Here is a 14,485-nt window from a genome sequence, read left to right on the forward strand (position 1 = left end):
CATGCACCAGTAATGGTATGTCTTTGTAGAGCATTGGAATGTTTTCAGCCCAGTTGAAATAAAATCTCAGGCTGAAGCCCACATCTTTCTTTTTCCCTGCCTGTCTTGGCTGGTTTCAGTATTCTTTGCTATAAATTGAGTCATGTGTGCCGCCCTCAGCAAATTTAAAACCAAAAGAGAAGTGAACTCATAAGCTAAGCAACCTGGAGAGTCTAGAGCAGAGGAAAACAGGAGCAAGAGAAAGGACTGTCATAACTAGGAAATGAAAAATTTAAGAAATCAGTGAAAAACAGAAAGAGGCAAGAAACCACATCATCCCTGGTATTGGAGTGAGTTTCTTTTCGTACTGTCTTTTCAATGCTGTCCTACTATAGTCCTGTCAGACATGGCACAGGGCACAGCTCTGCAGGCAAATGCAGCAGGACTGCAGAGCTATGGAGATGAGGTGCTGCCACTTACCTCTTCCAGGCGACAGGATTACAGGTGTGATTTTGAGGACAATGCTTTTTCCAAAGCCCCTAGCTGGCAGCAGAGAAAACAGCAGCTTGGCTGAATCCTGCAGCTTACTCCAGGCCACAGATGGAACACAGGTTCCTCCAGACAGACTACACCATCATGCAGGCAGAGCCACTGGCCCCAAGGAATCAAGGCACCCAAAATCTGTTGGATGTACCTTGCCTCCCCTCCCCTAAATGTCAGGCAGACATTTGATTAGCAACATCCAACACTTGCAATAATAAAACTAGAAAGAAACAAAATTAAAATGCAACCTTAGTCTGCCGCTTATGGTTGGATGCAGGTCTGATTCCCAAGATACACATCAGGTTTTGGAGCTGACAGTCCAGGACTCGTGGGAGTGAGTCTACTCCACCTTCCAAGCATTACTCTGACGTCTTTATTCTGTCAACAAACCCAACCTTTAGCCAGGAGGTGGGAAGGTGGCCAGGCACATATAGCTGAACTCTAAAGGGAGCACCATGCTCTAGGGAGCCCCCCTGGAGGTCTTTCCCCTCACATAACTCATACCTGCATTTTTCTTACTCCAATATTTAGTTTCAGATCTACACGTAAAAGCGTGAGAGCTTCTGTCTGCAGCCAGGCACTTTGGTACTCATAGGTGATTTCTTTGTTTCAGCTCACAGCTGCACTGCTGTAGGAAGTATGAGCTGCGCATGTACTTTCACAGATTAGAGATTTTAGGTGTTTAATGGCTATTTCCCTTTTGCTGGCTTGCTGCCATCCCTCTCTTCCCCTGCCTCCTAATTTATTAACATTTGTTAACATTCATATTAAATATTATGGAAGAAACCGTCACCCTACTATCCCCAGCTCATTACCAGCCTCAGTTAGAGGTTGCTTCTGCCACATTATCATCAGCCAACCAACAAATAAACAAGTTGTTTTCCCTAGGATGTAGCTGTTAGAAGACATTTGCTTCCACTCAACTTCTGCTAAGTTTTCCATGAGACAAATGCTGCTCATCAGCACCCTAGCTACAAAACCCATCTTCTTTTCAAAGTACTGAAACATCAGCAATTCTTTGCACAAGCAATTGAGTTCTAACTCTGTTTTCCAAGGCTTATTAATACTTCTTGACTTTTGCTCTCCTGTGTTTTCCATATAACAAGTGCTTAGCCCTTTAAAATGTGAACAAATAAAACAAATAGGCAGCTCACTGCAAAGTGGAAGTGTGGGATTACTCTGTCAGCTTGCCCTTTTCTCACACTGCAGGCCTGAGAGCAATTAAATAAAGCTGACATGCATTAGCAAGGCAGCCTAATTGAGCCTGAATTGCTAGGGAAGTGGCGATAGCCCAAGCCAGTATGGATTTGAGAGCACCCCCATTAGGGAGCGTTGATCAATACCAGTGATTATGACATTTTAAAAATAAAATTGATTGTCCTTGACTCAAGTGGGAGGGAGGACTCACTCTACATGCCACCAGTTACAACCACTCAATATGAAACACTTTGTGAAATGGCCATTGCAAGTCTTTCCTTGCCATCTCTCTCACAGGGGCAAAACTCTCATGACTTTGATACTCTTTGCTCTGGAGGCCTTTTAGTTAAAAGCTCTATAATAGACTTGGAAGTATTGACAACAATAATAAGCTTATGGGTGAAATTCTGACCCCAGTAAAGTCAATCAAGCTAGAATTTTACCATTTTATATATCCACGCACATATATGAAGTATATACATATGCTCTTAACAGATCAAATCTGCGTATCAATTCACTCCTTTTATTCACTCTTTTTATTCACTCTATTTTCTAACAGTTTGCTTACCAAAGATCTTTTAGGTGTGAGCTAATGAAATGAATGTAATTTCCTCATGCTTAAAGCAGAAAATAAAATTAACTACCTTTTCCCTCAGGAAATGTTCTTCAAAAGAGAAAAAGAGGGAAGTCAGCGTATCTTAACTTCCTTCTCTGTGGAGCATTTTAAGCCTATTCATACGTTTGAGTATACGGAAAACTGTCTTACAAACTGCCAGGTTTCTCAGTGAAGGGGGAGACCTCATCTAGATCTACTGTGAAGAAGGAGGGGTAACATGACCTCAGTTGAGGTCCTCTGATTTATGCTCGGTCAGGATCAAGCCTCATTAGGTTCAAGCATGTCTTCTGATGTCATGGGCAAAAGAATAGGAAACGATACAAATTAAACTGGGAATCAACATGACCAGGTGCCCATTTAGTGCTAAGAATAGGAAATATGGATAATCGGAACACATGGACTAAGCTATATGAATAATATCTTGAGAAAATGAGTGAAAAAGAACATACCTCTTATGCTGCATAGCAAAGCAAGGCATGCAAGGAAGAGATAACATATTTTAGTAGATCAGCTGGGGAGAAAAAAAGGATAAGCTTTCAGTTCTTCTTTAAGCTGCTCCTGGACCTCATGAAACACCTTACCCTTGCCTATCATTCTTATACAAATCATCTCGTGGGATATATGGCAAAGCAAACAGGAAATTAGCAGTAGATATTTACAGGTGGACACAGAATTTCCATTAATCTTAGTACACCTATGTGAAAAACCTTAATTAGCAGCTGACTGTAGGAATGGTCTGATAACTTTTGTCTTAGATCAACAGAACTTCTAATTACTGCATTTGGTTCATTTCCTCATCTTATTGGTTAACCCAGACACATTTCTTGAAGAAATTAGTGAAGTTTTGCTATGGTTTATCAGTTACCTCACTTTAGTACTTGCACTAGGCATTGTGAAAAAAACAGAACAAATACACCAACCAGTTCACGACCCAAAGAGCTTCCGTCTGCCAGTGGCTCTGGATTTGCAACAGTGACTGTCACGGTGCATCTCAGGTGCTGCTTTTCAGGGCAGCTGTTCCCTGACCAAAAGGGGAAATCCTTGCTCACTTACTCCAATCCTTGCTCCTCCTTTCCCACTGCTCCTGCCCTCCCAGGCATCCCTTTTGTGGCTCTCCTCACACCTTTCCACTCGCTATGTTAGTTAACTACAGTGTCAGAAAATGATGCCATTCTTTGATGTAGTTGTTTTCTGCCTTGTTAAACTGATTCACTGAGAGGACCAAAGTGCAAAGTTGTGGCTGGGAGCTGGGGCAGCAAGGGCAGGGGAAATGCAATCTCACCACTTCAGTAGATTGCTGCATCAACTCATGGATCATGGTGGAAGCTCAGCATAAGACACAGTTAAAACTGTGGATCAGGTCTGCAGGGACATGAACACTCTTGATGTATCCTACATGTAAACTACCAGATGTAAATCTAGCAATGACTTCCAGTCTGAGTGGCATTAACACTCACTGATGCATTACGTACTCCTCCAGCACCACAGTGTTTTGACTTCTGCAGAGCAGAGCGGTAGGCTTGAACATAACAGTTTCTTCAGGGCCTGAAATTAACGTATCTTGTACTTCCAGCCAAAAACTAGATCACTTTTTTCTGCCCACCTGCCATGCATCTGAGGAAGGTCTTGGTCTACCTCTGTGTCCAACTCCAACCTAGCCTTCATGTCATTAGACCAGTCTTTTATCACAATTTGTTGGTCAGGTCCCTTTCCTGCAGATGAAGGGGGTTGGTAGGATACTGTTTTGCGAGGGAGCTTCTGATTTTAATCCCACAGGCTCAGTAGTGACAGAATGGCACATTTTCTTCCTTTGGTCTATTAGCCACTTTCTAGCAGCAGTATTAGAGGTGACTAAAATGTTTTCTTCTCTTCATTTCTTTTGATTTGTATTTGGTTGTTTGTGATACCCTGAATCAGAATTACACATCTGGCATATTCTGTGAGATAATATCAAGGACTGCCATATTTTAGATGGTAAAATCCAAGGTGATTGGAGAACACATAGTCCACCAGCCCTGAGGGAGGATGCCAAGGTGGGGAGAAGCATTCTTGACCTCATCCCATCCCCACATGTTGGTCCTGGTTAAGATGCATCTTTGAAAGAGCTCCTTGTAGCTTCAGAAGCTGCCAGCCTCTCTGAGCCCAGCCTCCATCCCTGTTTCAGATGCATCCATCTGTACCTGATCCTGAAGCAGTCCCCAATTTTTCATGATGTTCCAGAACTAACCGCAATATGCTTTCACTGGCATATCCCATCCTCCACCTACGCTTCCCTGCCAAGTCTTCCACCCCTGCTTCTCCAGGAACATTGCACTGAAGTTGACTAAAAAGTGGTGTAACCACAATCACATTCACAAACAATGCCTGCACTGCTAAAACGAATTTCTGCCCACCCTGGTTTCCTTTCTTGCCTCCCTGCAGTGCCTCCCCTGGGAGGGCAGGCTGGCAGTTCAGCTCTAGTGAGCTGGAGGCAAAAAGCAGGCTGTACTTCTCTAAAAAAATAACCAAAAAAATCTGCCTCCACAGGACTCTGCAAAAACCCGATGGATGCAAGTGGACAGAATTAGGCATGTGGCAGTCCTCATCCATTGTCCTGTCCTGTTCCCCTGCTGCTGAGTTATAGCTGCCCAAGGAGTACTTCCCCATAAACAGTGCCTTGATGACCCAGGAAGCTCACCCCCTTTCCTTGACACTGTCACTTATCGATGCCACTGATGACCAAGGGATTACTCAGCCAAGGAGAGGCAGTGGGGATGTCCTTGACTGAGGTCTCGGAGCACTGCCTGGCTGCACCGCCGGTGCAGGACTGCCAAGACAGGCTCCAGGCAAGCGGAGAGCGAGGTCTGGCCACCGATCTGTGTGGCAGCAGGGCAGGAGCGCGAGTTATCAATGCCTACGTCGGTCTGGGGTAGTTGCAGCCAGACCTCTAAGGCTGATAGAATGGATATGCTTTTTGTTTCAAATGACAGCTTAAAAAAAGAATGAAGAAGAAATTTATGTCAGTTTTAGTATGGAACGAGATCCACTGGTTCACAGCCCCCTGTGAAAGAAACCATTGCCTCTCTTTATTGACATCAGAGCACTTCCAGGTATTTTTGCCAGGACTTTATAAACTGTTCTTACTACTGTCACGTATCCTGCTTGGCTGGGAATTTGTGCAGTAAGAATAGTACTACACATAAGTATTCCCACTGCACAAACATCTTGGCAAGCAAAATAATCTATCAGTATATAGTAAACATACTACCTAATGAGACACAAGCCATTTCCTGCACTTGGACTTGTGCTCCATTATTCACGGCTGTCCAAAGCCCTTGTTCAAAGCTGATATTGTAATCACTTGCCTAGATCTCTTGTAATGTAAATACAGAAAAAATCCTATGTAATTGAGCACCTTCATCAGGCTACCTTTCATCTTAAAAAGGCATCTCAGAAAAAACATAACGGACTATGAACAGTTTGACTCTATCTTCCCTAAGAAGCCATTGTCAAAGCAGTTTCCATCCATTCCTTCCACATTAGAATCAGTTGTGAAGATGCTTGCAGCCTCAGTGAAGTTTCTGTACAATGTTTTTTCACATCATACATAATAGCTATGGTTAACAAAATATGAGTTTATAATCACTTGTAACATTCAATCACCAAAGCCTGGTCCCAGATCATTCTTGTTATTGTTGGTCTCAGCAAATTGCTTAGAAATGCCATTTTGTTTTTTTAAAAACAGTGATGATGATAACTTGCATCAATGCTGAAAAACACAGTTCAAATCAACATGAAAAAAATGGCCAGGTGATCAGACATGGAAGGGGAGGTTCAGAATGAAACCAGAGGAAATGCTGAAAGGATCCCAGGTCTGGAGATGCTACCAGGTGATAACATAATAGCAAACAGTTTTTTTGCCAGATGAAGTATACCAAGCATTGCCTTCCAGTTCTTGGAAGTATTTTTTTTAACCTTATTAAATGGCAGTGTGTTGGTTCATATGTTGCTCTGGAGAGACCTATATCTTTCTGGGGTTAACAGGAATCTAGTGCTTTTCTTTTTTGTGATGGTTTTACGTCACAGTACATGTTGTACTGGACTTCACTGTAACATGAAATGGAGAGGGCTGGGGTTCTTTGTTCATTGGTTTGGGTTTTAATTGTTTGAACACACTGTGGAACGATTGCATTTTGCAAAGATTTTAGAAGTAAATGTCTTGATTTTATACTCTTCTTGACAATCAGTGGTTACAGTACTTGAGTGTAACCTCTGCTGGCACAGAGGCTGCCTTGTGCACCAAAGCCTGGCCAAATGGAAGTTCCCCAAATGCCACTGGGAATAGACGGAAATATTAACCCTAATGCACCTTCAGTCAAGACCCCATGCAGAAAACATCAGGGCTGAGCCTGAGAAGTGAGTACATGTCATTACATGGTATTTGGGACAAGATTATAGAAATTGTTTTTCTGATCTATATAATGCATCAATTGTGCAGAATGCTAAATCTGCTAAAGAGCTAAATGCCCATTCAGTGACAAATTCCGGTACTTAATTTTTTCTTTTTCATTTTCTTAATAAAATCTTAACATCTAATGTCTAGTTTTGTTCTGACATTTCTAAAAACCCGATTCTGATCCACTGAGATGGTTTATTTGCATTGTGATGCACCATCTCGTTTCAAAATATTTATTTTGATGAGGTCAAAACATTGTAGTATAATTTAAAATATTGGCTATAACATACTGTCAAATACATCTGTCATAATGCTATTGCAATTCATATTTCAAGGGACTATAAAAAAAAACAAACAAAAAGTTAAGTCAAAGCAAAACTAATATGTTGACATAATGAAACATTCATGCATTATGGAAATAAACTTAGCAGGCAATCGCTGCTGAAAATCACTGTGTCTCATGATGAAGTTCACTGTTTTAGGCAAAACAGTATCTTGTAGGAACAGTATTCAAACAACAAGTTGCAACCCGTTCGGCTTTAGTGCTTGTCGCGGGGCAGAAACTACAAACCAAACCATTACTTTTAGCAAAACTGCTCTTGAACTGCCTGCCTTCAAAACCTTAACTGAAAGTAGGCAGGTATGTGCTGTCTCTGGAATATCACAGCCTCCTTTGTATTTATTTTCCAGGTTTTGCAGCAAGCAGTTTTGTGTTCGCGTTTTTTCTTTGTCCGGAAAGAAAGGAAAGGAAGAAATGAACAATGGTAAACTTTGTATTGTAACCCTTATAAATTAAAAGCCATCTTAGCTTTGTTTTATGCCATGCACAGAAATTATAAAGCAGCTGTGTCCTGCAGGCAAATCTTAGGGAACTCACACATAGTCATTTAATCTGTAGCCACTATGGGAAGCAGATGTCAGGGAAGAAGCGTGGTTTCCCTTGTAGACAGTTGGTGGTCTATAGGAGGGAGCAGTCCTTCTTACGCTGCTGGGCTGCGTCTGGTAAGGTGTCTCATTCCCATGACACTGGCTTGATGTGCACAGCAGAGCACCACCGAGGATCGTTAAAGATGCCGAGATGAAGCCAAGGTAAAGAGCTTGACCTATCTCGTACTTCATCCCGCTGGGAAGCATGGGGTTGTAGAACTCTGTAACGACGTCGTTAGTGGTCCACGAAACAGGTACCAGGCAAACGAGACCGGCCAGGATGAAAATGATCCCCCCAGTGACTGCGATGGAGGCTTTGGCAGAAGTCCCCTTGGCACACTGCGTGCACTTCATACCAATGACAGCAATCACGCATGCCAGCACAGAAAGGACGCAGGAAATTACCATCATGGCACGGGCGGCTTGGAGGTCACGGGGCAGCGCCAGCTGGGAGCGGTGGACTTGGCACTGGTAGATGCCGGTGCTGTGCCAGACGCACTCCATCCAAAGCCCTTTCATATAGGCCACAGCTGTTATAATATTGGTGCCTACGTGTGCCGTCCGCCACCAGTGCGGCAGAATAGTAGCAATTAATGTCCCAATTAGGCCGAGCAGGCTTAGAGCAAAGCCAAGTAACTGAACAGCCGAGCTTGCCATGTTAATGTTTGTCCTGCCTAGTTCTCTTAATAAAGCACCTCTGCTTGAATTCCTTCAGAAAACACAAGCTTTTCTTGGAAGATATGCAGCTGTTTTACTTTGACACCTTCTGCTCTCCTAATAAAAGGTAATTGAGGAAAAAAGGAGTTAATTATTACCCAAATGCATTACCTCTCCAGCCAGTAAGGTACATTCCAAGTGCAGTTAGTTCAATAATTAGCATAGTTATCGCTGTTAATCGTACTTTTGTGGAAGTAATGGGAAAGTAAGCTTCCCTCTTCACTTATATAAACAGTCCTCTGTTGCCCACTGGGAAGAAAACTCAAGACAATTTATGAAATGGAAAAAAATATTTTAAATGCAAATATCCCTCTTCCCAGCAGACTCTTCAAAAAAACAAACATGATTTCCTTTCTAAAGCAGAGAATTAGCTAGTGTTAGCACTTGGAATGAATGAGATTTATAAAGTAGGGAGCTGCAGGTTGCTTTACATGATGAAAACATTCCCAGAAGGTCATAGCAGGACTAGGAAAACAATAAGAGTGTATTTTCTCAAAGTAGGGTGCAAAGAGAGTGATTTAAAACCTGTGGAAGAGGATAACAAGTATTGGATTAAAGTCGCTTTCCTGATTTGCCAGTATTTCTTGAGGTTGCAGTTTAATAAAGCAACTCAAAGGGGAATAATTTTCATTAGCCTCTGTGGAGTTTCAGCTTATGATTTTAGGTTGTGGGCAAAATGACAGCATGTGAAACCAGATGTACATCAGAGAGCTTCTGAGAAGCAACACCTTCACAGTTCAGTCATGTATAAATTCTAGCTGAAAAACAAGAAATAGTAACTCTTCCTTCTGTATAAATTGCAGATTAAGTGGTCTTTTCCAATGGCTGCCTTGCAAGGTCTGTTATACATCATGCATTATGTGTGTGGGCAGAAACCTGATATTTTAATATATAAAATAACTGTTGCATCAAAATCCAACTTGGAATTCAGAAACAGAAACAAATTTAAGCTCCATTTCTGCAAAGACCCATGCGTGTACTGAATGCATGTTTGTAGAAGAAAGCGTAAGTGTTTGCAGGACTGGGCCTTAGCAGACAAAAGGAGGAAAACCATCTGGGCAAACTAATGTAGACTGTTAGAACAACAAAATAATGCAGAGGGAGAAAAGTGAAAGCTGGTTTATATTCCCCTTATCTCACTAATGAGGCAGGAGTGCTTGAGGTGTGCATCAGTGCCGATGTTTGTCTCCAGACCACTGTCTCGGCATGCACCGAACTCTGCATAACAACAAGATGGTGTGTCTCTTCCAGAAACAAACCAGAATCTGCCTTGGACTTTATGCCAAAAGAAAGGAAAAAATTAAAAAACACAGGGATTATATGGCCTAGGCAGGACAGCAATGCAGGCTGAGTCTTATACTTATACATGTTCCTTTTCTTTTGTTTGGAACGTGTCTGCTGTGTGCAGACGTAGGATGGGGAGGAATGCAATATTGGACAGGATCTGTGGAGAAGTACCCAGGCCTCTGACTGGAAAGGAAGAGAAAACCCGAAGACCAGTTTTCCTTTAGTGTGGGTAGATTTAGGAAGGCATTTTCCTATTGTTAGGGTTTTCTGGCCTTTCAAATGCTTTTACATAATGCTTAAAGGAAAATAACTGGGTTTACATAGTTGCTGAAGTAATTTGCCTTATTTGCAAATAGTGAGACAAATGCAGTGGTTTCTGATATGCAAATGTCAGAAATCATTGTCCCAGGTATGTGCCATGGGTTTTCTCTGCATTCTGCCGGGGAAGGCCTCTCTTTGTATCAGCCATCACAGAGTATCGCAATATGACGAGACACAGGTTAGGGTCAAGCACAGCACAAAGGAGCACAACAAAAGTAAGGAAATGGTTATCTCCAGCAGTATTGGAGGTGTTTTATTTCTGTTCTCACCACATGCTTGGGTAAGAGCTCCAGAAGTCCTCAATGTATGTTTGCCGTCCAGATAAACTGAGTTTGGCTCACATATTAAGCATAAGGAAAATTAAGCAGCTTTTTCCCTTTTTATATTACTGTTTGTTTCCTGTGAGGCATATCATTCTTGTATCTCAGCATGCCACACACCTTAGAGACATATCCTGGTAATACCTCTCCAGAATCAGGGAGATCTAGACATACCTTTGGGGCACAGCAGGAGGACGAGGAATGTACCCAGGTCACACAGGAAATCGGGAGCTGAGCTGGAAATGGAGCTTGGGTCTCCTGTGTCCCAGTCCCAGTCCTAGGCCCTACCCCCAGTACCACCTTTCACATCCCTGGTCTCTGCCTGGTCTGATAGCCCTCCACTCCCTCAGTACTTTTCCCCGCTTGCATCTGCAGATGCGTGCAACCTGAATTTATACTCTATCCAATTACTCAGCCTGCACATCATATCCTCATATTGCACACCATTCAGAAAAGTGCTCTAGGTTACTCTTGCATGTTTGCAAACAGGCTTTCAAGGTCAGGCATCAGGCTTCGCAGCTGATCCCAAGGAGAACAGGATATAAAAGGTAAATGTGATTTACACCACCAGTCACGGGAAATGGACCCCCAATTTAATGGAGGTCAGAATACTCTGGGGCTTGGCAGCAGCTATTTTTAGATGTCATTAAGGTGTTATTTTTAAACATTAGCCATTAAGAACCTTCTAATTTAAGAAACCAGTGTTAATGAGCCCTGCTTGCTTGGCATCACGTTTTCCATGTGCCTTTCTCAGCAAATGCCAGCTGCCCCTGGTGCTCAGCAATGCTGTAACTGCTGTGGACCAGCCTTCCCCTCCCTGCTTGCAATCAGCAAAACCAGCAGTAACTTAACAAGTTTATCTCCAAGAACATCAATGGCCTTGTTAAAATGTCTCACCTTACAGCTTTGTTCCTAACAGGTTAGGCGAGGAACATGACCACCACAGCAGGATCAGGTGAGCAGCTGGTTGGATGTTTCTCATGGGCTGACCTAGTTAAACACAAGAACAAAGATGAGCCATTTTTTCGGCATGGAGTTTGTTACTATTTTTTTAGAAAGTGGGCAAACCAGAGCCAACCTTTGCAGGGCAGAAGACGACAGCTGTCTGGGGTAAAAAACAGTGAAATTTGGTAGCGCGTCGGCTTACTTGTAAGGGGAGGCAGTAGTGCTACTGCCCAGCACACAGCTGCCAGGGAAGGCAGAGATGGCTTTCTCAAATGGAGTATGCTCCTGAAATGGCTCATCTCTGCCTTTAGCTGGCTCAGCCAGATGCCCACATCTCAGCTGCTGTGGAGTACGTGAGATGCAAGACACTCCTTCCAGGGGAAGCCCATTTTAGCTGCAGTGGTGTCTACTTGCACCCCCTCCAGCAGTAACACCGATAACCTCCTGGTCTCTTGCCCAAGCCCATCATCTCAGACAAATCATTTTATCTTCATCTTCTTGGTGCAGTTTGGCTTGTGGTGGTGAGAAGCTTTGAGCTGGCTGAACTAAACCCCTGCAGCAGACATGGGTTGATGAACACCAGTGTCTTCATGGCAATACATGGGGTGACAGAGCCCAGTGTCAAGGCCCCAAAAATGGATGAAGAGACAGCGTACACGTTTAGCCTTCATGACCTTCAAAGCTCATCTAAGCAGTGAGTGAATGCAAAATAATGTGAAAATTTGTGAAAAGAAACTGAAAATTTTGAATCTCCTTGCTTTGCCAGCTCCTGGCAGCTTTAATTTTATCAGCACAAGAGCTGAAAAGACAACTTTTCTATACAAATTTCAGTTTTGCCTAATGCCCGTGTTGTACAGGAACAGCTATAGCTAGGATAAATCCTCGGGTGCACTTTCTGCTGGGCTGCGTCACAGCTGTGTTAGCCTTGAGAGTCATGGCTCCAAAGTAAGCTCCAAATAAGCAGCAGAAGCTGATGTCACTAATCGGGGTATTTACCCAGGATTAAATGACAGATGCATATTTTACTGCTGTGTCTTTCATTGTTTCTCATTTTACTATTTCCCCACCCGTATCAGTCCTTTTGTTTCTGCTCTTTCCAATCCCTTTCTCCAGACCTGTGAATTGCTGCTGCTTGTGCAGACTGTCTGCAGTGCCTCTCATCCCCTGAGCTGCAGATGGTTCTGCCAATGAATTTTAATTTGGTGACTTTGGTATGTCTCTGCGCACTCTTACCAACCGATGTTTTTACTTCAGCTCCTCAAATTCTGCACCAATTAGCTCAAAAATAATGCTGGGAATCTGGCGATTTCAGCCTCTGCACAGTGGTGCGATGGATGTGGTGATGTCCTTTGCAGATATCCTTACCAGCTGCAGACCAGTGGAGAGTCAGGCCTGAAGTATTCCCTGTTGTGGACCTGAGCTGAGCCTGGCCCTTAAGTTTACACTCATTTTACATTCTTGCTTCATCTCACACAGCCTGAATGGTTAAGGCTGGGCCCTTGTTTAAGCACCAGCTGGATCAGAGCTGTGAGGCATGCTCAGGTGGTGGATTTGCCAGGGAGGCAGGAGGTTACCTGCTCCCACACTTGAGTTCGGCTGTTTCGCCTCCCCAGGCCCTTTCTTTGCTGACACCTGCTGAAATGTGTTTAGGGACAGAAACCAACCGGCACTTCGCAGTCAGTGAGAAGAGATTCCTCCGTGGTTGTGGGCGAGGATGGGTGGATCTGAGAGGGAAATAAAGCCCACCAGGCTCACAGCAAAATTCTTCTCTTTCTCCCTGACATCCCGCCCCCCGCCCCGACCCCCTTTATTTTTTTAAAGAAGAGATTAGGAAATCAATAAAAGTTTGAAAGGCACATTGTAATCAACCCTGATCCCACACCTACTCCCACCCCCTCTCTGTAAAACGAGTCCTCGCGGCAAGTGCTGACATTGAGCACTGCAGCACAGCTGCTGCTCTGCCAGATGTGCAGGAGAAGCCCTGACCCCTCCTCAGAGCCACAAAGCCTCCAGGACTTCAGCCGTGTGGTGCTATTGGGTTGTAACTGGCCTTGTGCCCCCTCCTTGTTTCCTTCTTCAAGGACAAGATCCTCATCAGAGTGCCAGGGTGATCTGCCTGCCCAGCCTTTTGGGCGTCTGTCTTGGCTATGGGTGCTGTCAGCCGCCAGCGGTACTGCCGTTCATTTCATGGTTTGTTCCTGCCTGAGACCAGTCACACATCATCTCTGCAGCAGTTGCCGCTGGCCTTAAAATTCTCTCCCTTCAAAATACTCTTGAGTGGATCCCAAATGTTTTTTCTAGCACAGAAGTATTTAACTTTTTGGGGGCATGTTATTTGGGTTTTTTATAGAGGTGCGAACCAAAAGTTTCGTATTCACCCTACAACTACATAGAAGTCAATAGACCTGGAAAAACTACAAGCCTGCAAAGAAAAAAAAGGATCAGGTCCACATTTTACTGTAATTTTACTCCCCAGATTTTGGAGTCTTGTCACCTCAGTCCTCCGGATAGCCAGTGGGTGAGGTAGGTACCTTCAGAGAGAGGTTTAGATCACCACTGGGATGAATTGCCCTCAAGGTGTGCTACCTGCTTTTTGAGGTCAATAGGAGCAGCTGGGAGGAGCAAGACTCCTTACCAAGGTGCTTTGGGCAGTGCCTCATCCCAGGCCTCAGGGACCATGACTGCAACATGAAGCAGTTTGCATGGTGGGAATAGGCAACGGGGTTAAGGAACAAAGGGACACTAACCAGAAATTGTATACATGGGTATGCATATGTATGCATACATATTTCCAAACTTGTACATGTAGATATTTCCAAATTCATCTGGACTAGACCTTTCACAAGAGTCCTATGATTTCAAGCAGCCTGGGGATGATTAGCTTGAGAAACCTTCAAATGCTCAACTCTGCTCTATGGTAGTCAGATTTAAACTCTAAGAACTGGAAAACTTGAAATAATTTGTCACATCTATAACTGGGTCTTAAGATCCACTCATAAAATCTGTAGTATGGGAAAAAGAATGAAAGGGCAAAATTCTCTGAGAGATGAACAGTGATTATATTAAAATTACTGATGTGTTCAGACAGAGGAATATATGCATATAACTATTTGGCTGGCACGTGAACAAAAGTTCTTGTGCTTGGACCACTTGCAGCTCACATGACCTCATTTTTTACTGAACATGGTCAAGGTTATT

The 14,485-nt window shown here is 43.5% G+C and overlaps 1 protein-coding gene across 1 annotated transcript; it reads right to left on the minus strand.

Annotated features, from left to right (window-relative positions):
• Positions 1-7,643: 7,643 nt before the first annotated feature.
• Positions 7,644-8,465, minus strand: CLDN14 (claudin 14). Its single transcript, XM_056329194.1, has one exon. The coding sequence runs from the start codon at positions 8,352-8,354 to the stop codon at positions 7,644-7,646; it is 711 nt and encodes a 236-aa protein (XP_056185169.1). The 5' UTR covers positions 8,355-8,465.
• Positions 8,466-14,485: the final 6,020 nt, after the last annotated feature.

This window comes from Falco biarmicus, chromosome 2, assembly GCF_023638135.1.
Source record: "Falco biarmicus isolate bFalBia1 chromosome 2, bFalBia1.pri, whole genome shotgun sequence".
Taxonomy (NCBI): Eukaryota; Metazoa; Chordata; class Aves; order Falconiformes; family Falconidae; genus Falco; species Falco biarmicus.